Genomic DNA, 25,612 nt, shown 5'->3' on the forward strand with positions numbered 1-25,612 from the left:
CTGCATGTGACTCTTCTGAGTACAGCCGCTTATCCAGTTGAGTAAGAAACCTTTTGCAGGCTTATACGAAAGGATACCCCAGCCCAGGTAACAAATTGTATTTACATAATGAGTTTTTAATGAAGAAAGTGATTCGCAGATGGGAAAATAAAAAGGACTAGACATTGAATTAAGATGGGATGGTTGAAAAAAGGTTTTAAAGATATAGAGGGCAGCTGAAAGGGTTCAAGATGAAATTCCAGTGAATAGGGCTGAGGCAGTTGATAACTCTATAATTAATGGTGAGATGAAGGGACATCACAAAGCCTCACAGAAAGGCTGAAGGGTGATTAAGGGAATCGAAGCCTGGAGGAGAGTGTAAATTAAGTGGAGGGGTTTGAATATTATTTTAAATTCAGTGCATTAGAGAACATCCAAGCCTGTGTAGATTCATTAAGGATGGCGGTAATGGATGAGTGCGATTTTGCGCAGGATAGGAATTATGGACAGCCAAGTTTTGAATGAATTGTAGTTAATAGAGGCAAGAAGAACTTGGAAAGCATCAAATCTTTGTGATGCGTGGTTTGAAATTCAACATTGGTCAAACAGGATGTGTAGGCCTTGTTCAACTTGAGTAAATTGGCGGGTGGAATGGAATCACCAGTACAGTAAAGGAGTGGTGCTAATGGCAGATGTTGAGTAATGATGTCACATTTTGGGGACAACCACAAAAATTAAGGTAGAGGAGGTCTACAATTGTTAACTTAAATTTCAAAATCTTAAGGGCCATGCACTATAGCCTCCTGCAAAACTGATGCAGCCTGGCAACACATTAAAGAAAAGGCAGTGCTGCCCTGGCATGCATGGGCGCCACCACAAACTAGGATTTTCAGATCTATCTCCCCCATTTCCTTTGCATTGGCTATGCACACACCACAACTGCTGCAGCCATTGGAAAATTCTCCTGACTGAAGGTAATTCCTCTTTTAATAAGAATGGCTAATTTAATCAAAGGCATGTTGAGTTTCTATTACATTTTTAAATTATAAAAATTGATATTTGGAAATATCTATAGAAATAATACTAACGTTACTCAGAATTAATGTCTCAATTTGTTTTTACTCTGTGCTTTATTAGTAGAGGCAGCTAATTGGTTATTTTATGAAACCTGATGAATGATTAAGGTAAAAATATTCCAATTGGTATTGTACCTAATACAGTCTAGTAATCTAGTAGCAAATGTTTGCAATTTCCAGAATATGCATGTTCAACCAAAAAATCTTAAGTAAAAAATTCTCAATGTTAGCCAACGTTATTGACCAACTCGAGTATTTGCCACTCATTTGTTTTAATAGAATAATGCAGAAGCACATGACAACTTTTTGAAAATAAATAGAGCTTATGAAGTTTTAAAAGATGAGGACCTTCGAAAAAAGTATGATAAATATGGTGAGAAAGGCCTTCAGGATCACCAGGGTGGTCAGTACGAAAGCTGGAATTTCTATCGTTATGACTTTGGTAAGAAAATATGTTTTTTTAGATTTCTCCTCCTATAAAGGCTGAGTAGTGTAAAAGCATTTCATGTCACACACTAGTCTAATAAGCCTGCATTCTATTTGCTGTCTAGAATCGCTATTTGATCTCAGTCATTGTTTATGCTTACATGCTTAACAATCAATGTAATGCAGCAAACTGTATAATTTGGGTCTTCTACTTGTGCATCACATTTTATTGATGCCAGCCTAGAACCAATATCTTTCTGTAATATAGAAGCCTTATGTTTTTTTTTTTAAAGAACATCTGGAAGTTTTTAAGAAAAATACAGAACCCATGGAAGAAACGTGAACACTTGTTTTCCCTTGCACTGGCTTTCTAGTGCCTTTGAGTAGGCATTCAGTATCTAACAGTTCAGCATTAAGAAAACTCTGCACAGTTCTGGTTTCCATATTCCAAAAAGTATTTGGGGCATTGTGGAACTTGTCAACGTGATTTACAAGACTTATACTGGAACTGGGAGACTCCAACCATTAGGAGAGACTGAACAAGCTGATACTCTTTTTTTGCTTTCTCCAGAAAAAGACTTGGGGGGTGGCCTATTAAAGGCCTATAAAGTTATGAACAGGTTTGATAGGGTAGACCTGGAGAAGATATTTCCGCTTTTGGGGAATCCAAAACAAAGGATTATAAATATATTGTGATCTCCTATTGCCTTGCATCATCAACACTTTTTGTCATTTAATCTCTCCTGCCTTCCACGCGATCACAGACCTTCTGTTCTGTTTTTCCCCCAACCCCCCCACACATTTAAAATCTGTCACATTGCTAACTTCTAGTTTTGAAAGGACATCAAGCTGAAACGTCAACTTTGTATGCCCCTGTATAGATGCTTTCCTGACTGAGTATTTCCAGTAGTTTGTTTTTATTTCAGATTTCCAGAATCCACAGTATTATAAATATATGATACTAATTAATAACCTGAAAGGAATTCAAGAGGAACTTCTTTAGCCAGCTAGTGGTTAGAATGCAAAACTGCATGGAGTGGTTGACATTAACAGATGCACTTAAGAGGAAGCAGGATGAAGAAAGGAATAAAAGAATCATGTGGAACATGATCACTGGCTTAAACCAATTGGACTGAATGGTCTCTTTCTGTGCTATGCATTCTATACATTATAAATCTCCCCTGCCAGTGTGTTTGAAGGTGGGGGGTTGCATCAAATCCAATAGGCACCCTACCTGCCCTTGCTTCCGCTGCAGTTTTACCATCAGGTGCCCCACCCACACTGCTGACATTTCAACAGTAGCAGGAAAGGCCCACACCAAGCATATAGCACAGCAGCTTTCCCAGCACAGGCTGATGGAAGCCCCTTCCCACCCCTCTCAACCTTTCAGCCAGGAGGGGCAGGGGCAATGGCGTCCTATTAAATCCAGCCCGATGTAATGTGAAGTTTTTGTTTTTTTTTACTTCTGATTTTATTTATGTTGACTATAACAAATGGAATTCAGGCACTTGTGCTATACCTAAGCCACAGTTTTAGCATTATTGCAGAAATAGTTTTGGCTTTGCAGCAATATTAAACATTTATAGTGTAAAAAGGTCCCCAGACCTCGAGCTAATTCAAAATTAAGTGGGCCGAACCCTCTTCATCAGAGAATTTCACTTTGCTTTACGGTGTCACGTCAGACCTTGACTCTGGATTCAAGCAGCAGTATTGGCCCACAGTGCAATTGTTTCTCAGCAATGTTGCAGTTGTAGCTTAATTACACCTTTCCAGTATGACCTTCATTCAATATAAACTTTAATAATTTGGAATCTAAATTGTAAGAAAGGTATGAATTATGACTATCTTTGTATAGAAATAGTTTTTTTCTATCTTTTGAAAACGTTTTTACGGTACAGGTTTTTTTTTGCAAGTTATATTTAATAAGTTTTCTCCATCTGTTTATTTTACTCTTGTAATAAATAATGCAAAAGATTTATCTCAATTTGTGTCCTCTACTTATATACCACCATAAATAATGAATAATTAATATATATATAGTATAATGAAATATAACTTTTCCAATTAAATGTACATAGCTGTAACTAAAGAAATAAATACAAAATTGACTTGATCATTTAGATCAATCAATACAAAAACAAAGAAAAGTTAAATGGTTCACACTCATATTTTTGTTTCTTTCCCTCAACCAGGAATTTATGATGATGATGTTGAAATTATAACATTGGATAAAGGAGACTTTGGTAAGTTTGGGTTTAAAGTTTCATTTTGGAAAGTGTGTATGTTGCATTGAACATTTGGAACCCTACTAAGCAAAATTAAATTAATTTAAATAACTGCTGTAGCTATTATAACATATCTACTGGGATATGCTGTGCAATAAGCAGGAGGAAAGGAGGAGTTGGGGGTTTGGTTTGCATGCACGTTTTAACTATTTGTGTTCAATGGTAGTTATTTTAAATGTTGAAGACACTTAATATTCTAAATATTTTTATACTTACCTGTGTAGATGAAGTGATTGAATGTTTACAAACTGGATGAACACTGCATGCACTTGTTAACTTTTAAAATTTGTACTGCAGTTAAAGAAAATAAATACTGAGAACAAAGTCCATATATTATCTTCACAGGGGAAAACAAAAAAAATTACAAATGTTGGTCTGAAACAAAATCAGAAAATGCTAAAACACAAAGCAACTGGTCAGTCAGCACATGTGGAGAGAACAGACAAGTGAATGTCGTTCTGAAACTCTAACTTAATTGTTCTCTTCACAGATGCTGACTGATCTGCTTGCCAAGTTTCCTAAACTTTCAGAATTTTATGCCCAAGCCTTTTTACTCATTCACATTAAATGTCTTCCCCAGTATGTTTTACTCACTCAATCCTGTAAAACCTATCTCAACCCTCTACTAATATTACACTGTAAATGTCCATTAGGAGCCACAAATCAAGATGACTTGCACTCTAACTTATTCGATGAGGAACAACATCCACTCTACTGTTTTCACATATTGAACCCATATTTTTTTCTGTATTTCTATTAGTGAATTGTGAGTTGCAATAGATATTTTATTGATGATTGGGTTCATTGATTCCCACAAACCCAGAAGTTTGCTTTTAATAGCACTATTCTGTAGTGAGTTAAACATGTTTTTAAATTCCTATGAAATATACCTTTTTTGTTTCTTTTTACTTGTGAAAAGATGAAAAATTATTTCTTCTTTTTCACCACACCTCAAAAAACATCTGCCAAGATTAAATGACCTGCAAGAAGTCTTGTCCAGGACAAAGTGATTAATCATCCTTGAGCCTTTCCAGTGAGAAGCTCTCATGCTCTTGAGATTTGACAGATGCTATTTTTCACTGTCAGTCAAATTTTCTGTGATTATTTCCATGCAGTTGGACCCACTTGTGCTGTTTTGTTTTTGCTAATAGATGCTGCAATTACCTCTGGAGAATTGTGGTTTGTAAACTTCTACTTCCCTCGTTGTTCACACTGCCATGATCTAGCTCCTACGGTATGTTTATTGCCAATTGTCTCTCACCTGTTAAAGCTAATGCTTTGAATCATCGCTCAAGGTAGTCCATTTTTCACTGTAAGAATAAATATTTAAGCTTTTGTTGTTTTTTGCTCTACAGTGGAGAGAATTTGCCAAAGAGATGGATGGAGTAATCCGCATAGGAGCGGTCAATTGTGGGGATAACCGGATGTTATGTCGTTCCAAAGGAATTACCAGTTACCCAAGTCTTTACATCTTTAAAGCAGGAGGGGTAGGCTTCAAATAAGAATCTGGATCTGTTTTTCCACAAGAGATAGTGTTCCACCAGCATATACATGAAACACAGGATAACTGAAATAGAAATTTGGACAATATCCATAGAATCGTGAATCCTAGGAACCTCAAGACACTGTCAGAAAGAAAAATAGTATTTTTTTCACAACTTATATGAAGTGTAATTATTATGAAAAATAACTTGCAATATGTATGCTGCAGCATTATGATTGTGATCAACATTTTTAACTGACTTTGGAGCTGCATATAACAATAATATAGAGATACTCATAGTCTACTTAATTGTTCGGTGATCTAATTACTAAAATATTTTTATTTTCGTAGAGCCCAGTGAAATATCTTGGAGAGCGATCAAAGGAGGAACTTGTCCAATTTGCTATGAAGTATGTCACAACCCAGGTGACAGAATTATGGGCAGGTAGCTACTGTGTCTCTTGAGAGGTTTACATGTAGAATTAATTTTCATCATATTCAACTAGGAGCAGATGAAGCCTGTTGAATGCAATATTACTTCTGCTGTTAGGTTAGATAAATCAGAGACTAGGGGCAGAATCATCCCAGGTTTAGACTAGGTGCGGTAGCGGGTGGGTTAAAAGAACATTTTACCCACCGGCCGCAATGTTGAGTTTTCACGCCATTTCATCCCAAACCCGCCACATTAATTATGCATTCCCGGGAAACACGCCGTTTCCATGGCAGTCAGGCTCTCATCCGCCTGGCATGCCATCACCCCACCGCTTCATCACAACGGGCGCCATATTCAAAATCCAGTCGTGCGCACACATCTCAGTGCTACCAGCCCAAGACTACTGTAGGGAAGATGTCCGTGAAAGGCAAAAAGACTGCAGACGCCAGGTTTAGTGACATGTCACTGGAACACCTTTTGGATGCTGTGGAGATCCGCCGCAATGTCCTCCACCCCTGCTCTGGCCGCAGGATGTGCAGCAGCGTGACCAATTAGGCCTGGGAGTTGTTGGCAGCGGTGGTCAGTGCCAACACCCTACAAGAGGGCAGCCACCCAGTGCCACAAGAGGATGAATGATGATCTCTGTTTCGCCAGGGTAAGACACTCTTTTCATCACTCTCATCTCTCACACTCAAACCCATCACACATCCACAGTGTCCTCTGTCACTGCTAGTTCAAGGGACATCACCATTCACTCTCTTATACACAACTTCATTGTCCTCATCCCTTCCATGGGACTATTCACCACCCACACATGCCAGGCATAATTATGAACTAGCCTGGATGACACCCTGCTTACACTCTCTCCATCTCTATTCAAGCAGGACAAGTTGGCACAGAACAAAGAGAGAAGTCGCAGACCAGTGGAGGAATGCTTGAAATCGGGGTCTTCACAGACTCTGAAAACAGAACCATCCAGCTGGTCGGCGAGGATCTGGACTGTCCCTGTGCTGACAGTGAGGTTGGTGGTGCTCTACCAAGTGAGGATCCAGCAGTGCAATATTCATCAGACAACCATGCCGTGAGTGATGTGTCCTGTTTCACAGGCCACTGCCATGCACTAATTATCTCCCCTTGCTTCCACAGGCACATCTGCCAAACAGCCAACGGAGTCCATGACCCAGGGCCTCCAATCAAGCCCCAAAGAAACCTCTGAAGAGGAATCTGAAGGCACCCTTCTTGAAGTCCCATCATAGTGCTCGCCCATACCCTCCACCAGCGCAGACACACCTCAGTGGGACCTAGCTTTAGAGTAGCCTTGGGATCACAATCTGGCGAGCATATTTGCACTGTCTGATCCACAGCAGGCGGCAGCAGGGACATGCCAGGTGTCCAGCACTTGGAGGACTGCTGGAGGCCAGAAATTTGCTGAGTCTGAGTCAGATGAGGAGCCTCTGGACCAGGTCATACCTTAGTTGCTGGGGCTTTTTTTTTTTATTCGTTCAGGGATGTGGACACCTCTGGCTAGGCCAGCATTTATTACCATCCCTAATTGCCCTTGAGAACTGTGTGGCTTGCTGGGCCATTTTAAGAGTCAACCACATTGCTGTGAGTCCGGAGTCACGTTTAGGCCAGACCAGGTAAGGATGGCAGATTTCCTTCCCTAAAGGACATTAGTGAACCAGATGGGTTTTTACGACAATCGGCAATGGTTTCATGGTCATTATCAGTCTTTTAAGACCAAATTTTTTTTATTGACTTCAAATTTCACCATCTGCCATGGTGAGATTCGAATCTGGGTCCCCTGAGCATTACCCTAGGTCTTCAGAATACTGCAAAGACAAGCTCAGGAACATCAAGAAAGGATATCCACTACACTCCTCAGATTGCAAGGCACAATGGAGGAGTCCGTCTGCCTTCAGGCTGAGGTGGTAATGCCGGCATGCCAACGCACCAAGGTCAACACTGGTTGGATGGCAGCCGCCGTGGAGACCTTGGTCCAGGACTTTGGTCCTGCACTGCTGCGTGGGCTCAACTCCATCACTGACACCATAGTTGGCCTCCAACAGTGTGTATGCGAGAGGGGTGCGGGGCAGCTTGATCTCACTCCAGCTACCCCTTCTCTTCAAGGAGTCAGCCAAGTGCCCTTGCATGCCCATAGGGAGGAGGATCAGCAGGTGTACTCTCCAGAGCTATCCATCCAGGTGACTCCGGGAGTGTCTAGCCCATCCCAACCCTCTTTTCCTGTGACCTCAGCAGTTCCAGCTCCACAAGCCGAGGAGGGTGCCACTGCCACATGGCAGGACCCTGAAATCAGGCCGGGGTCCTCAAGGTTTCAGCCCTCCAGAGAACGCCTGCCAAGGTCACGTAGACAGAGTGTAGCAGTCAGCAGGCTCCCTCCACCCTCATGGTGGATGGCCAGGGAGCACCAAGACATAGCGGCAGGGTTAGGAAAGTTAAGAAGATGTAGTTGCATATCCTGGGCACGGGTGTTGATCACCCGTACATAATGTTCACTTTTTTAATAAACTCCCAAAAATGTTTCCTTGCCTATGGCTCCGTGTTATGATGAGCAGTGTTCGTGTCACTCAGATGTGAAACCTTTCTGCACAAGATAAAGGCAGGTATCTCAGTCCAGGCCCTCTTCCCTGTACTTTTTGCAGCCTTCAGACCAAAATAATGGTCTGGCCCCTCACTCCCTAGACACGTTACTGATGCCTGCATCTCGACTGTGCTTGTCATTGCTGCCAGAATGTCGTGGGCAGGCGTCACAGAGTTCCGCCATTCTGTCTGTGTGCTCTCAGCACCTTTTTAAGATGGGACTGGCCCCCATCTCTTCAGCATCTGTGGCCATTGGTGCTGCATTCCTGAAGGGATTGGTTGCTGAAGGCAGACAAAGGATCAGATGCATTTATGGTTTCATGGCTGCGTTTCTATGAAATGACCCTGATCACAGAGCGCAAGCGAGCTGCCCTCAGCCAGACAGGCGTCAGACATTCTCAGAGGCTATGTGAAGATCTATGGAGTGTACTCACTGCATGTCATCGTCATTCTCCTGCAATTGAGTGACTGTTAGAGCCTCCTCTGCACCTTCATGACAGGAGCATTATCGCAGAGGGTATGTGCACTGCCATAAGCCAGACTGCAGTCAAATGTTCATAGATGCAATGCGAGGATCTATGGTTCCTCCTCACTGCATGTCACCATCATCCTCCACAAATCTAGCAGCAATGAGGGCCTCCTGAGTACGCCTGCGTCGTCTGGCCAGTGCGAGGGCCTCATCCTCATCATCGTCTCCTTCGAAGACTTCCACAGCCTCATCCCTATCCGCGTCCTCCTTACCAGAGGAGATCTGCAGCTCTTCTATCTCCTCAGTCAGCTCCTCTCCCCATTGCAGCACCAGGTTCTAAAGGGCACAGCAGGCGACGACAATGCATGACATCCTCTGTGGACTGTTTGGAAGGGTTCCACCAGACCAGTCCAGGCACCAGAACCTCATTTTCAGCATCTCAATGGTTTGCTCTACCAAGTTGAGAGTTGCAACATGAGCCTCGTTATACCTATTGCTCTGCTGCAGTCTGAGGCCGCCACAAGGGTGTCATCGGGCACGTCTTCCTCGGGTAGCCCTTGTCCCCGAAGGGCCAACCCCTGCAGCTTCTGTGGACTCTGGAAACCTTCGGGAATTTGTGACCGACTGAGAATGTAGGCATCATGGACACACCCTGGAAACCGTGCGCAGATCTGCAGGATGCATTTATGGTGGCCGAACAAGTTAACATAGTTTACTGTGTGTTGCGACAGAGATCTGAGTGCCATGAGTGCAGTCGATGGCACCCTGCACCTGTGGGAAACCCAAGATCTGGGCAAATCCAATCGCTCTTGCATCCAGGCCCCAGATGCATTTGTGGATGGAGGCTTGTGATATCCCACAGAGGTCACCTGTGGAGCCCTGAAAGGAGCCTCTGGCGTCAAAATTGAGCGCCGCGGTCACTTTCACAGCCACTGGCAGTGGATGCCCTCCATGTCCAGCAGTAGCTGACAGATGTGACCGACCTGTTCCCTAGACATGCGCAGTCTTCAGCGAACATCTGCAGGAATGAAAGGCAGCATCTATTGACTCTGGATCTAGCTAAGCGCTGACCAGCGACGGTTCACTATGGCTCTTCAGCAGCATGTTTGGGAGCCCCAGCCACCCCTTCTGGTCAGAAATTAGTGCGCTGCGTAGCTGCCCAAAACCCCACCCACGTCCGCCTACTCCACCCAACCGATTGATGGCAGCTTTGCCCACTGGACTGCATGAAGTGCTCTCAGCTCAGGCGCAGGCATTCTCCTAACCTGCGCTGCAAGCTGCACTGCAAGCTTGAACAATGGGGGAGACTGGTCCAAACCACGATGATATTGCAAGGGGCTGTGAGCACCTCCACCAGTTTTAGCAAGGGGATTGTACAATATGCGCAGTCACCCAACTGTTTTGCAATCCACTAAAACAGTCAATACTTTGCAGACTGTGCCTGAGGGTTGACGAGCTCTGGAGCACTTGTGGCACTTTGCATTGCCTCTGCATTGCTTGAATGGGCAGGGAAGCTAGAGGCCCGACTCCAATCATATCAGTGTGGCTGCACCTGAACTGTCTCAGCTGCAGAAGAATGGTCACTTTATGCAAGGTTTTCCTACTGCATGGCCGCTTCCCTCGCTCACACACCTCCCCCGCAACACCCCCAACCTACATATGCTTGTACTCTACTTTCAACTGGAGGGCAGCCCACCCCACCGCCCCACCCAGGTTGCCTCAACTGCAGGGCACCCTTGCACTGTCCCCAACCTTGAAGCCTAACAGACGACCCGGTTGAGCGTTCCGTAAGGTTACTGGGTACTCACCTCCAAGATCCCCATAAAAATGCTATCCAACAGGTGCACGCCTTTTGTATGCTGTTGTGAAACACGTCGGTGTGGGTAGACGATCCAGCAGGAGGGAAGATTCCAGCAGGCTTGCCTTATAATGATATGCTGATGTATTACAATGAGATTTCCAACGTCAGGTAGCGGGAAACGCAGCCCACCATCAGCGGTCAGAGCGGATGATTGCAAACTGGCTTCACAATGTGGTGAAACCGATTTTTGGCCTTCTCGTCTTATTATCTGCTTGCACCACTGTACATGCCCAATGCCAATGGGCACGGAAAATCCTGGCCTAGGAATTGAATCTGTGGTTTTCCTTGTCACTGTGCTTTAGCTATTTATGTTTTTTTTCAAAATGAAAAATTCTGCTTTCCTGGAAATAAGATCAGGAAGTCTCAGGTTAAGGCCCAGTCTATGCATTTCAGGTAAGGGTGGGATCAGGCTCAACTTGATGACACTTAGCTGCCTCATAAGAATAATAACTATTTGAACAGTGCATTAGAGAGTGATAAGCATCACTGAGCCTTACCTCGGCAAAAAGTCGAGAAGGAAGAACACTGGCTGAGAAAATTGTCAGGAAGAATGAAACTAAGGTTTAGAGGGCGATATTATGTGCAGCCCAACACATTAGTACATTACTGGATTGCTGCTTTAACAAAATGTTGCAACTAAACTAACAATATAATGTAATCATACAGGAAGATTATGTTTTGCATGAATAGTAAACATGTTTTTTTATTGCCAGGAAATTTTGCAACTGCATTCAATACAGCATACACTTCTGGAATTGGATGGCTGGTCACTTTCTGTGCCGAAACTGGAGGTAATAACTGAAGTCGTTTTGCTAGATATTTCTGGTTAGAGAATAGGCTAATTTCAAACATGAGAGTTGTTGGTATTAAATAATGGAGTTAGAGGTTCTCAGTTTATTTTTCTTTCACTTTCTCGTTTCGCTATGCTCCCTTAAATCTCCAGTTTCCACCCCCCTTACCCCACCCCACAAAACCAATATTTTCGTTCTGGCAATTAACTCAACCATACTGCTCAGCAAATAAGGTGAAATCAAAACTTTATTTGTAATCCAATGAGCTGAGCACCATCCTGATGTTGAATTTCAGTTTAATTAATTAGCTATTTGAATGAATAAGGGAAGTGAAATCTGGAACTGAATAATTGATGAATTAGTAAGAAAGAGCAGTGATATCACAATCAGTGTTGTGGATGGACAAGGAAAGAAGAACCTGGGTGAAAGCTATTGGGTGTAGGAATGCAAGTGAGTAGTCTGAACAGCTGCTTGTGGGGAGAAAGAGTTCAGTGATGTATGATTACAGGATAGGTAGTAGGAAATAAAATGTTAAACCTAATATTGGCACCTTTTCTGCTTCTGATCTCAGTCTAAATGATTTTGTGAAAAAGTTGCTTGGAACAACATAAGAATTCTTAATGCACTGTTTTTGCTTTGTAGATTGCTTGTCTTCACGGACACAGCTTAAGTTAGCTGGAAGGCTGGTAAGTCTGATGTTTGTGAAATTAAAACACTATGCTTGCTGTATAAGACACAATAATAGTAAGTGCATTATTTTATAAAATTTTGTTTCTCAATTGACTGAAAGTTTACCATCCACGATTGACTCTGATGAAATCATAGAGACTGGTTAATTTAAAATATCTGTGACAACATGAACCACAAATCTGTGCACCAAGATGACTCCTGGTCCTTGTTGACTTAACTGTTTTCACCTGGATAATGATCAGAGATCTACAATGTGGCTCAGCGTTCCTTAATTCGAGAAAATTGTCCGTCTCCAATTCTGACTGCTGTTCACTAATCTCCACTGGAAAGCCCATGTATGTGACTATTGGGTGAAGACAGAATCTGGTTTTTCTGTAATGCAACCTATAGTTGAATAGACTACCAACCCTCATTCTTTTCGTGCCTGCATGTGAAGTAGAGTGAGATACTGAAACATACCTTACTGGTTGTCCATCGTAGCCAGTGGCAATCAAAACCTTCAGAAATGGAAGTGAGATAATTAACAAAAAATATTTGTAGAGAAATGTGAATCTGTCATGTGTTTTTGCTAGATTCAGTTCTCAGTGAAAATTTTGACTCAGCTACCAATTTAGTCTAATTTGTTCTGTGAATAGTGCTTCGATCAGCATAATAATTTTATTCTCCATGGTTTCCAGTTCAAATCTTAGTTTATGAATATCTAGTCAAGTATATTTTTTCATATCTTCGATCTTGTATTTTATCTAAGTAATTTTAAAAGGTCTTATAAATTCCAGTAGAGGTTGTCAAAACAGTTGATACAGGTATTGGAACTTTTTGAACTTAAAAATGAAATCATTATAGAAGACAGCCATTTTGGTGAATGTGCTTGTACATCCCCTTCTCTTGTCAGTGTGATAATTGTTGAATTGCACATTGCAGATGGGAGTTTTCAGCATGAGCTGGCAGCTAGGACACATTGCAAGAATCTTACTATGTTTGATTTGTTGAAACTGTGACAAAAATAGAGCTGTTCAATCTAATTCTGATGTCCGTCACCTTGATAAATAAAAGAAAACTACAAAATGTATGGTCCATTTGTATGGATGGGCAGCATTTTGGCATTCATGAGTAGTATAATGCGATTTTGTGTTGGTGAATTCCTATCTTTGCTGTATTAACAAAGAGGTGAGCTAATTCAAAACTGAGATGGACGTAGTCCTATTAATGCTTTCAAGTATTTTGACTTTGTATTTCTTAAAATATTTCAGAGAATTTTGTAATGTACATTTAATTTTGAAAAACCATAGAACTAGGCAAAAAAAACCCTAATCTTTAAAATGTCTGTTCCTTGCATATGATTATTCAAAACCTTTTAATGTTTGGTATTCAATATGGGTTTGGTTCATTCTTAGGAAGGACTTGTTTATGTGGGCTGGATGGATTGCACAACTCAGGCTGAACTTTGCACAGATTTAGAGATAACCTCCAGTATGACAATTTATTTTCCACCTGGTTCTACCATAAAACAGAAAGGTGGGATATTGGTATGTATTTATAGATACACATATATGCAAAACATACATTCAAAGCATTGAGTGTTCATATGTGAAAATTGTTTTTGCTAGGATGTGATCGGTCTTTTAAATCTGAAATTACACAACCGAGATTGTTCAGAAATCTGATAGAATGTAATTCATCAAAGAACATTGATCCTCCAGAATCAACTTGAGAGAGTGGCCTGGACAGAGAATAGAATCACTGGAGAGGAACTGAGTTTGTGGCAGGGTCCAAAACCAATGGCTTTGAACTTCCTTATATTCATTCGGATGAAGTGCAAACAGGCTATTAACACAGGCAGTGGAGGGGTCAAGAGAGGTGCTGATGAAGTAGAGCTGGGTGTTGTGAATGTACACATGGTGCCTGATGTCAAGCTGTCACAGAGAGCAATATATAGACACTGAAATACAAGGAGTGGCCAGGAATGGATCCTTAAGGGATTTCAGATGTTACAGTGCAAGAGTGGGAAGTGAAGACATTGCAGGAGATTTTCTGCGGACTGGATAAGTAAGGTTGGAGCCAGGCGAGGGCAATTCCATTCATCTGGAAAGTGGAGGAGAGGCAAAGGCACAGGGTGGTCAACTGTCAAAAAGCTGCAGACAAGTTGAGAAGGATGAGCAAGGATGGTGCACTATGGTAGCAGTCACAGAGGATGTCATACATGGCTTGTTTAGGGTAGTTTCAGTGCTGGGGCAGGGTTCCAATCTGATTGGAAAGGTTTGAATATGTAGTTGCAGGAAAGATGGAAATTGATTTGGGAGGCAGCAGAACGTTCAAGGATTTTGAAGAGGAAAGGGAGTTAGTAATGGGGTGGTAGTTTACAAGAATGGAGAATTTCTTCTGCATATTAAGTTTTGTCTTTTGGTATGAAATTAAGTCTTGCTTCCAGAATTATTTAGGATCTGCATGGATACTTACACCTTGTCTACCCTGTGAGACCACCTAAACATTGCTGGCGCTTTATTGCAATTTGTGGACTGGTTAAGCTGGCAGTAACTGCTTGAGCTACCTGCTTCACTCCCTTTTCTAGAGCATCCTAACTTGGATACCAAAGAGCCTACATCTCATCTTTATCTGCCAACACAACCTCCAGCGATGCACCTGAGAACCATGAAGCTTTGATTCACAGCAGGCTCTTGAATCCTGTCCCTCCTTCTGCTAGTTAAAGCTCCTTGGTTTTCGCTCTCGCGCTCTCTCTCTCTCTCTCTCTCTCTCTAAAGTTACTTGTTCGGAGGTGGCAAGCTCAACAGTTATGTCTTGTATAAGGACCCAAGGCCAACCAGCGACTAAGAATTGATTGTTCAGTGGATTATATTTTGTTTACCATCCTATAGTGAAGTCTAGAGGCAGGTTAAGGGCGTTTTCACAGATGCTTTCTGGGTATTGCCAAGTTGGGTTTCAGTTGACATCATATTAGTTAATGATGCAACCCTCATATGTTTACCAAAAGTAACTATCCAGATTTTTCTGTAAATCACATCCCCTTTGACAGATTGGGCCCGATAAATAGGATTAAGGCTTCTGTGCAGAGAATTCCTCCATAATGTTGTATTAGTTGGGGAGGCTGAGGCGCAGTGATATTGTCACTTGTCTGGTAATCCAGAGATCCAGGATAATCTCCTGAGGAACAAAAACAGAAAATGCTGGAAAAACACAGCCGGTCTAACAGCATCTGTGGAGAGAAAGACAGAGTTAACGTTTCGAGTCCATATGACTTCTTCAGAGCTGAGAAGAGTCAAATGGACTCGAAACATTAACTCTGTCTTTCTCTCCACAGATGCTGTTAGTTTTTCCAGCACTTTCTGTTTTTGTTTCAAATTTCCAGCATCCGCAGTATTTTGCTGTTAACCTTCTGGGGACCGGAGTTCGAATCCCGTCACAGCAGATGGTGAAATTTGAATTCAGTAAACATCTGGAATTTTAAAGTTTTTAAATGACCATGAAACCATTGCCAATTGTCGTAAAAACCCATCTGGTTCCTTTTAAGGAAGGAAACCTGCCATCCTTACCTGGTCTGACCTACATGTGACTCCAGACCCACCGCTCTTGACACTTAAAAGCACTCTGAACAAGGGCAATTAGGGATGGGTAATAAATGCTGGCCTAGCCCACATCCCATGAAGGAATAAAAATAATTTTTGACGTCAACGGTGCGGGTTCAATCCCTGTATCGGCTGTGTAGCTGATGGATGTCTGCCTCCTTGCCCCATGCTTGATGCAGAGTGGTGCTCTTCAAGCTATCTAACCACTAGTCTCTCTCTAACAAAGAGAGATGTCTATGGTCCTTCATAGACTGTGACTGATTACAATTTTAATTACAAAAATGGTTGGGCAAAATTACTTTTCTGTCTTGCATGTCGTGTATAAATTGCTTTTTACAACTCCTTTGTAGCCTATTTTATATTATTTTTCCACAGTTTCTCAAGAGCCTGGATACTAGAGAAATTTATATTGAAGTTATGCAGTATTTACCAAACCTGGAAAAGCTCACTGAACATTCATTCCAGGTATGGCCAAATGGAAATTGAAATAACAGTGGAATAGAAATGTAGTCTGTGTAGCAAAGAAACAACAAAAATAACTTCATCCTCTTCTTTTCCAGAGCAAGTTAGCCCACCATCGCTGGCTGGTTTTCTTTAAGTTTGGTGACACAACAGAGTCTGGTGATTATGAGTTTAAAAAGACTAAGGTTCTTCTACAAAGTGACAATATCCAGGTACAACTGCTAAACTGTGTTAAATGATTATTAAATGTATGATCAAGCTGATTCCATTTGGTTATGGTGTTAAAGCAATTTGTAACTGATGTGGCAGTTGGAGTGTTAGATTTGGCCTCAGCATTCCTGGGTTAGAGAGGAGAAAATTAGCACTCGTTCTCACTCCTTATCATTTTACATGACCCCTGCGTGGGCTTAGTACAGGTTCATGTTTGGTTGTGACATTGTATGCAGTCCAGAAAGCTGCCAGCATTCACTGTCCAAGCTCATACCCGAAGAATGAAATAAAAGGATATATTTCAATTTAATTGCTTAAGGATAATCACGTTGTACCATTTTACAAATGGAAACTCTATTCGCTTTCTTTAATGTAGCTCCCTATATATGCTTACCCAAAAAATATATTACAGTGAAGTGATTTTTTTGTACTTGAAGTGCATGAAGTATCTTATATGGTACTTGCAGATACTTGCAAATGTAATGTACAGATTACATTTATCTGTAATAAATGCACAGATATATTTGTATACTGTAGTGTTGCATTATTGAAATTTGATAGGGCTGGGTTTTTTACTTCATATAAAGGATCTTGATTCAAACAGAAAAGGGATAAATGACTTGCTGAATGTCATTGAGCTCCATGAGCAATATAAGTTCTTTGGAGATGTTAATATGGGCAGCAAGGAATTGGGATTTCCCTGGACCTTGGGGTAGGACTATGGAACAGGACTGAAATGGGAAGACCGTGCTCCATAGCGAGGCCATTTATCATTGCAGTAGCCACTGTAACATACAATCAAATTTGCAGTTTGTAAATGCATTGAAGATTTCCAAATAAGCCTTCATCAGCTGTTTGCAAAGGTTATGAGAATCAGCCTCGATGGGCAGAAAATTTTTGCCCCATGGGCGGGTGCATGCCCGTCCAACCCAAACTGGAGTAAAATAGTGCGTGATGACGTTGGGTGAGCTTCCTGACATCATCGCACACTCGCGTGATATTTCACTCGCCCGAGTGGCACTCGCTGTTAATTAAGCAGCCACTTAAGCCCCTTAACAGTCCAATTGATTGATTTTTTTTTTTCCTTGCCCATGCGATTTTTCTGCTCGTCGCACAGGCAAAATGGGCAGGCGGCCAGCTGACATTTTCACAAACATCATCTAAGGGTGGGATAAAAAGGGTCAGCAACATTGCCAGTATGAGTAGTCAGGTGCAAAAACAGATTTACCTGGAAAAACTCAGCAGGTCTGGCAGCATCGGCGGAGAAGAACAAAGTTGACGTTTCGAGTCCTCATGACCCTTCAACAGAACTAAGTAAAAATAGGAGAGGGGTGAAATATAAGCTGGTTTAAGGTGGGGGGGTGGGGGGAGAGAAGTTGTGGGGGGTGGTTGTAGGGACAAGCAAGCAGTGATAGGAGCAGATAATCAAAAGATGTCACAGACAAAAGAACAAAGAGGTGTTGAAGGTGGTGATATTATCTAAACGAATGTGCTAATTAAGAATGGATGGCAGGACACGCAAGGTACAGCTCTAGTAGGGGTGGGGTGAAATAAGACTAAAAGGGCACAAAAGGTATAGATTTAAAATAATGGAAATAGGTGGGAAAAGAAAAATCTTTTTAAATTATTGGAAAAAACAAAAGGGAGAGGGAAGGAACGGAAAGGTGGTGAGGATGGAGGAGGGAGTTCAAGATCTAAAGTTGTTGAATTCAATATTCAGTCTGGAAGGCTGTAAAGTGCCTAGTCGGAAGATGAGGTGCTGTTCCTCCAGTTTGTGTTGGGCTTCACTGGAACAATGCAGCAAGCCAAGGACAGACATGTGGGCAAGAGAGCAGGGTGGAGTGTTAAAATGGCAAGCGACAGGGAAGTCTGGGTCATTCTTGTGGACAGACCGAAGGTGTTCTGCAAACCGGTCGCCCAGTCTGCGTTTGGTCTCTCCAATGTAGAGGAGACCGCATTGGGAGCAACAAATGCAGTAGACTAAGTTGGGGGAAATGCAAGTGAAATGCTGCTTCACTTGAAAGGAGTGTTCTTCTCTGCCGATACTGCCAGACCTGCTGAGTTTTTCCAGGTAATTCTGTTTTTCTTTTGGATTTCCAGCATCCGCAGTTTTTTGTTTTTATCTCTGAGTAGTCAGGTGTTTTGGAGATAGTTTGCAGCTGGTTGCTTATTGATACTTGTCAGCCTCATCTGTTTGGGGCTTCATTCTTAGCATTTCCAGGCTTCATTTTATTTCCAGGCACCTGGAGAATTCAGAGTGTGGACCTTTCCAGGTACCAGACAGCCTTCCCTGACCCTGGTAATGGGGATTGTGTTCTCCGCTGGAGGTACCTCTTCTGAAGAGGAAGAGAGGGGCAGAAGGGAGAGGAGGCCAGGTGTCTCAGTGAAGTTTCCAGGGGGAAGGACCTGTGGGAGAAGAGTCGCAGGCACAAGGGGCGCGGGGTCAGCAGGTAGTCCAAGGTGGAAGGGGCCACAGAAGATGCCACCATCGTGCAATCAGGGTTTACAGGCGGCGATGCAGCTACCTCAATATGTCTGAGGTGCGATGTCGAAGGAAGCTCCGCCTCTCAACAGAGAGCGTGACCTCCGTTTGCCGGATGATTGGGCCTGAGATCAGCTCCAACTAGGACACCCCATGCCAGTGGCTCTGAAGTTCACAGTGGCCCTCAACTTCTATGCCTGCGGCTCTTCCCAGGGGTCAGTGGGAGATCTGTGTGGGGTCTCCCAATCAGTCCATGGTTGCGTCAAGCTGGCGATAGAGCTCTGTTCAGGCGGATGCTGACCTTTAGTCTTTACCATACGGATGAGGCCAGCCAGGTTGAACGAGCCAGAGGCTTTACAGTGATTGCTGGGTTCCACCACATCCAGGGTGCCATCGACTGCACACATGTGGCCTTCGAGGTGCCAGCGGGTCAAATGGGTGCCTTCATCAAAGGGAAGGGATTCCACTCCACGAACTTGCAGATAATCTGTGACCACAGGGTGCAGATTCTGCAAGTTTGTGCAAGGAACTCTTGCGGCTCCCACGATGCTTACATCCTCAGATGCCCCCAGGTGTTGAGGTTCTTCAGTGCTTCAGTCCAACTGGGTGGATGGCTGCTGGTGACAAGGGCTTTCCATTGAAGAGGTGGCTCATGATGCCTCTTTGCCACCCAAGAACAGAGGCAGAGATATGTTACAATAAAGACTCATGCCTCAAGGATGGTGGTAGAGAGGACCATAGGTCTTCTGAAGATGCGCTTCAGATGCCTGGACCATTCAGGGGGAGCACTACAATGCCCCCCAGAGTGGGTGTCACTGATGTGGTTGCAATCTGCACTCTTCTCAATCTGGCACATGCAAGGACCCACTGGAGGAAGAGGATCTTGAGGCAGCTGCACAGGTCACAGATGATGAGTCCAGCAGTGAGTCCGAAGAGTAGCAGGGTGAGGAGAACACTGAAGGCGTGGAGCCAGACCTCAGTAACCTGTAGGGAGGCAGGGATGCCTTGATCCAATGTTCCTTCAGCTAGGTTACCAAAGATCAGCTTCAAACGCATACCAGGGCTGCCACCTCCGTCCCAGATGTCTGAAAGGACCCTTTCATTTGAACACAAAGAACATTCAATGCCAGCGCAATAAAGTTCAGAGCCACCTACGTCCAGCATTACATACTGGTGTTGCCCACACCAATAAAATAAAAAGGTGAAGCATACTCAGGCCAGGAAGACAAAAATAAAATTTGTCATTCTGACAAATCAGTAACATTAACAGAAAAGTTTCTGGTATTCAACATCGGACCAGTATACATAAAGTAAACAAAAATTAACATAAAATCACCCATCACCTGCCCCTCTTGTGCTCATGGTGCTTTTAACTTACATTTGCGAGTGCTACGTCTAGGTGCTCCTCCCTCACTGGCACCGGCATTGGAGACAGCCTTCTGTCTTGATGATCTTGGTGGTCAGCCTCTGGAGCCTGTGCTGGCCCCGCCTGGGAGGGTGAGGCCAGTGCCATGGCTGGCCTCTCCCTAGTCTCCGCAGCATCATCAAATGCCATGGTCACTGGCGAAGAAGCTGCTGCCGTCATCCAGAGCACCCTGAGAGGAGCCCACAGAGACCATCAGGCAGCGCCTGCACCAACATGGGCTCGCTGTGGGCCTCGCTGCACACCAATGATGGACGGGCACCTAACTGGGATACTGGATGTCTCATTCATCTCCCATACTGACACTGACCACCTGAGGTCATTGCCTGTGTGAGGGCTTGCAGGTCTGAGCGCAACCCCAGAAACACCAGGATTCTATTCCTGGAGCTGCCTCTCCATGAGAGTCGCCACTCTCTCAGTGGAGGAGACAGTGCGATCAGCTATGATGGTCAACGCAGTGCTCATGCTCCGATTGGATTCCTCCATCATGGAGACCATGGCACGCAGACCCTCATGGATCTCTGCCAGATCCTCCCGCACATGTCGCTGGACATCCAGCATCTACTGCCTAATGGACGACTCCAAAGGCTCATCATTAGCCTTCAACTGAGCATCATCCTGATCCCCAGCAGTCCTCCAACTGCCATCACCCTGGGCATTCTCTGCCTCCACCTGCACCTCAAACGATTGTGGAGTGCCCTCACCAATGTGCACTGAGATACTAGCCACCACTCTAATGCCCACCGAGGTGCTGGTATCTGCGCTGGTGCCTGATTCAGAGAGCGGGTGTGACGCACGTGCAAAATGGAGCCTGGTGGTCCTCCGGTGTCAGGGGTGGCCCTTCAGGGTCCAGAGATCGAACGCTTGCTGGCGAACCTAAACGGGAGAAGAAGGACACGTCATTAGTTAAAGTCATCACACTGTCACTGTGCATGCCAGGCACCCTGGTGAGACAACGGAGATCTGCATCATGGTACCCTCATCTTCCAATGATCAATGGGGATTCCAGGTTCAAGGCTCACATCAGTGAAGAGACTACACTAGAATGATTGCACAAGCCAAAATTCTCACCTCTATGCACCGCACTCTTACCTTCGTCTGGCACCCCCGCCTCTCAGCACCTGGTTGCACATGGGGTGTTCTGGCGCTCAAGCTCCAGGGCATCTTGCTCATACCTTGAAAGGATTAGGAGGCTAGCAGGTCTTCCACCAGTCCTAACCTTCTGATATTGTTGTAGGCAGTCTTCTCCTGAAACAACAGAGGAGCATTGATTAGCCCACTCTGCACATGCAGTGCCATTGCAGCCTCGCCAACCCCAGCTGAGGAGCACCTGGCAGGGCACTTCTGAGCCGTGGCCCTCGAGCCACAAGGCAACCAGTCTGAGCAGCCAGGGCTCACCTCCTTGGCCAGCTCTGGTGTGATTGACAGTTGGCACTCCGACTCTAGCATCCCTGAGGTCCACGGGCAGACAGCCACATCTGCACACTGACCTGTGCCCACATGGTACTTGCCCTTCCTGAATGCAGCAGGTCATTGAAATGCTTCCGGCACTGCACCCAGGAGCACTGCACTATGTCATGGCTGCTGACCAGTGCTGCCACTTCCTCTCATGCCCTCTTGGTGAGGTGCAGTGGCCTCCTCCTCCCATCCCTGGGGACAAGGCTGTCCCTCCTGGAAGCCACCACCTCCAAGAAAACAGCAAGGCACTCATCAGAAAAGCAGGGGGCTGAGTGCCCAGCTGACCTGCCCTTCCACTTGCCATGTCCAGCTACACTCTGGTCCATCGTGCCGGCTGAGGGAACGTCCTCCGTGGCAGCCTTCCAGGGGCTGTCTAGTCCACTTTTAAACCAGCCGCAGGGTTGCCATTGGATCTGGCGGCTGACAGGCCCCTGCCCCCACGGCCCTTCTTGTCCAGTACAGTGCTGCATTTCATGCTGGGCGAGCCTTAATTGGCCCGTCAACGTGAAACTGTGGTCGGGGCCCGATCACAGTTGGCGGTCCATTTCGCAGCCGATCCCAGGCCTGCCCGTCGCGCCCGCCCGACGAAGGGAAAATCCTGCCCCATGTATCTATCCAATTCCTTCAGTACATGGCTCGGATTTTACTCTGAATGAGCTACACAAGCTGTTTTCTTTTGTCATGATGGATTAGTGGAAGCAGATGATTCTATGTGGAGCCCTATTAAGGGGGGATTCTGGGGTTTTTGTCATCCTGGATTTGGTGTTGAGTCCGGAAGAAATGGTGGTGGGATGGATCCTAATGAGCTGCAGGAAGCTTATGATCAGTCTTTTGCCTATTTTCCTGAAGCACTTCTTATGTTCTTTGAAAATGCTTGCAGTAAGGACCTCGAGGATATTGCTGCTCCACCATGGGGGAAGAAAGGGCTAACAGCAGGCTTTTCTCCAGTCTGCCTAGGTCAAGGTGTTAGCATGCCTTCTACTCATCTTTTCTGGGATTCTGTGCAAGCAAAGAGGTGGAGGAGCAGGTGGAAAGGCAGCACTGGTCTGTACGAGCTTTCAAGCATTGACTCCTATAGCTGAGATATTCAGTAGTAGTGTTGCCTAAAGTTAGGAAGATTGAAAGGTTCCTTGATGACTTATTAGGTTTACCCAGTAAGCTAAAAGCAAAATACTGTGGGTGCTGGAAATCTGAAACAAAACAGAAAATGCTGGAAAAACCCAGCAGGTCTAACAGCATCTGTGGGGAGAAAGACAGAGTTAACGTTTCGAGTCCATATGACTCTTCTTCACATCTGACCCAGCAAGCCGTCTGCTATAAGATCAATAACCTCACAAATCTAGGTTCAAACCCTGGATTTTGTTAAGTTAACTGAATTCATTTGGACTACGGTTGTGGTATTACAGTCATCCTCAGTGGCCATGGATACAGGGAATAACATGTCAGGAACTGTTTTATGACTATATCTAGTGCCCTTACTGGATGTACATTAGTTAAGAATGGGACTGGGCTTGTCACTGATGTCAAATAGCCAACCAAGAATTATGACAATGAGTGAGGCTCTAAATGACAATAATCACCTATTGAATCATACCCCAGCAAGGAGTCAACACCTTCAAGAAAGCAAAAAGTTGGTGTCAGGAGGAGGAAGTTAGGATTGCTTAACTTCCCTGCTTGCATGTGAAGTTGATGTTGCCACACCTATATTTTTGGCTGCCTGCTTGCCTGAAAGAAAATTTACTTAAAAACCTTGAGTTTCTGTTAACACCTTGTTTTTTAATTATGTTACAAACTGGAGATTTATATAATTTTTTTTCAAGTGGCATCAACAAAGTTCAATAATATTCTTTATTTTGTCTGCATGCCGCAATTTACTTTCATGATAAAGTACTTCAACACAAATGATAATGTTTTTCCAGGTTGGAACTTTTGACTGCCATGTTGGATCACACATCTGCAAGAGCCTCTATATTTACCAGCCTTGTGTTGTAATATTCAAAGGCAGTGGAACACATGCCTTTGAAATACATCATGGTAAGAAATGTGTTCTTGAGTTACCATGGCAATTATGAAAACAACATTTTTCTAATATCTTTGTGTTCTTTATAAGTTATTCCTGTTCTGGACACATTACTTGTAGAAGATAATTTCTGGGGCAAGCTTTGACTAACAATAGGAAGAGGTTATCAAATATGCCTTTTGTTGGTATGCATTTTGTCAGTTTGGCAGAGTGACAGTGCACATGGTTCTACATCAAAAGATTGTGGGTTGAGGCCCCAGTCCAAGACTTCAGTATATAATCCAGGCTGACACATCAGTGCCGCGATGCGAGTGGTGCTGTCTTTTAGATCAGAAATTGAACCAAGAGCCTGTCTGCCCTTTCAGATGGATGTCAAAGAAGCCATGCCACTATCTGAAGGTGATTTAGGCCTGAATTTTTCAGTTGGTGTGTGGGAGCAGGCCCAACATGCCAGGGCATAAAATGACATGCGATGTCGTTGGGCGTGCGTCCTGATGTCATTGCGCTCTCTTGCGACGTTTCATTCGGCAGGCTCACGCTGGAGTTGGCTGCACGCCCGCTGATATTTAAACGCCTATTAATGCCATTAAGAAAGCAATTAAGGTGAACTTTACGCTGCCCATCCAACCTTACGTTGGCAGGCAGGCGAAAAGGCTATGCAGCCTTTACGTTTTCTAGGAAACCTCATCCACGTGCGGGATGAGGTTTCCTAAAACTTTTACTAATTAAATTTTTAAAATTTCTGAAATATGAAAACATGTCCCATCTCATGTGACACAGTCACATGAGGGGACATGTTTAATTAAACTTTTAATCCATTCATTTATTTATTTCAAAAGCACTTCAATCTCCCTGAGGCATCTCCATGGCTCAGGGAGATTGAAGCACTCTTTCGAGCACATACACAAAAAAGCGCTGGCCCCGAATCCTCCCACCCCCGCCTGTACAGGCAGCACTGAGGCTGTCACTTGTGCCTTACGCTGAGCGGGCCTTAATTGGCCTTTCCATGTAAAATGGCGCCTGGGGGCCGATCGCTTGCTGAAAAATTCAGGCCTTAGAGTTCTTTTGTTATGCTGCCCAACAATTATCTGTTAACCAGTACCACCAAAAAAATTACCCACAGGACAACAGGAACTACACTCCGTAAGTAACACATTGGTTGTGAAATAGTTTTTGATGCCCTCAAGTTGTGTCAGCAAGTTATTTCTTTTCACACATGTAGCATTTGCATCTTCTGCAAAGAAATCCTTTGCCTAGGATATTCTCTCTCTCTCTCTCTCTCTCTCTCTCTCTCTAGATTGAATATGAAATAGATAATTGTTTTATAGTTTATATTGCATCCATATTTCATGATGCATTTCATCCTAAAAGGTAAGAAGGTTCTCTATGACATAGTGTCGTTTGCCAGAGAGAGCATCAATGCACCCGTTGTCACATTGAGTCCGAAGAACTTTCCAAAGAAAGAAAGGGAACCTTGGCTTGTGGATTTTTTTGCACCAGTAAGTTCGTTCTTGAAATATATTTTAAATATAGAAAATAAACTTATGTTAACAATGCTGGCTTACAAGTCATTTCACTGATTGAAACATTCTTGTAGCATTGTGGTGTAGTCTAATTTTTTTTATATACTTGGTAAAAGAACTTACAACTGCAATGTGATTTTTATTGATTTTGCCACAAATTGGAGCTTGGTAATAATGCAAATAATGTGGTTCTTGTAACTGGTGTATTGATCTAAATTGGAGCATGGTAACACTGTGGGCAAGGGTGGGTTTGCGGATAGTACGAGATGAACACAGCATAGATGTAAGAAGGTTACAGTTAAGACAGTGCAGATGGGGGGGAGGCGGTGGCGTAGTGGTAACGTCACTGGACTAACAAT

General features: G+C 43.8%; 1 protein-coding gene across 3 annotated transcripts in view; it reads left to right on the forward strand.

Moving 5' to 3' along the window:
- dnajc10 (DnaJ (Hsp40) homolog, subfamily C, member 10) overlaps positions 1-25,612 on the forward strand; it is a 76,442-nt gene that overhangs the window by 22,227 nt on the left and 28,603 nt on the right. For all 3 annotated transcript variants that reach the window (XM_041201369.1, XM_041201368.1, XM_041201370.1), the window contains exons 3-14: positions 1,335-1,497; positions 3,674-3,724; positions 4,918-5,000; positions 5,122-5,253; positions 5,601-5,694; positions 11,327-11,404; positions 12,047-12,090; positions 13,489-13,620; positions 16,051-16,140; positions 16,236-16,349; positions 23,630-23,744; positions 25,102-25,229. In XM_041201369.1, coding sequence (XP_041057303.1) covers positions 1,335-1,497; positions 3,674-3,724; positions 4,918-5,000; positions 5,122-5,253; positions 5,601-5,694; positions 11,327-11,404; positions 12,047-12,090; positions 13,489-13,620; positions 16,051-16,140; positions 16,236-16,349; positions 23,630-23,744; positions 25,102-25,229 — 1,224 coding nt within the window. The remainder of the gene's footprint in view (positions 1-1,334; positions 1,498-3,673; positions 3,725-4,917; positions 5,001-5,121; positions 5,254-5,600; positions 5,695-11,326; positions 11,405-12,046; positions 12,091-13,488; positions 13,621-16,050; positions 16,141-16,235; positions 16,350-23,629; positions 23,745-25,101; positions 25,230-25,612) is intronic.

The sequence above is a fragment of the Carcharodon carcharias genome, chromosome 12 (genome assembly GCF_017639515.1).
Source record: "Carcharodon carcharias isolate sCarCar2 chromosome 12, sCarCar2.pri, whole genome shotgun sequence".
NCBI lineage: Eukaryota > Metazoa > Chordata > Chondrichthyes > Lamniformes > Lamnidae > Carcharodon > Carcharodon carcharias.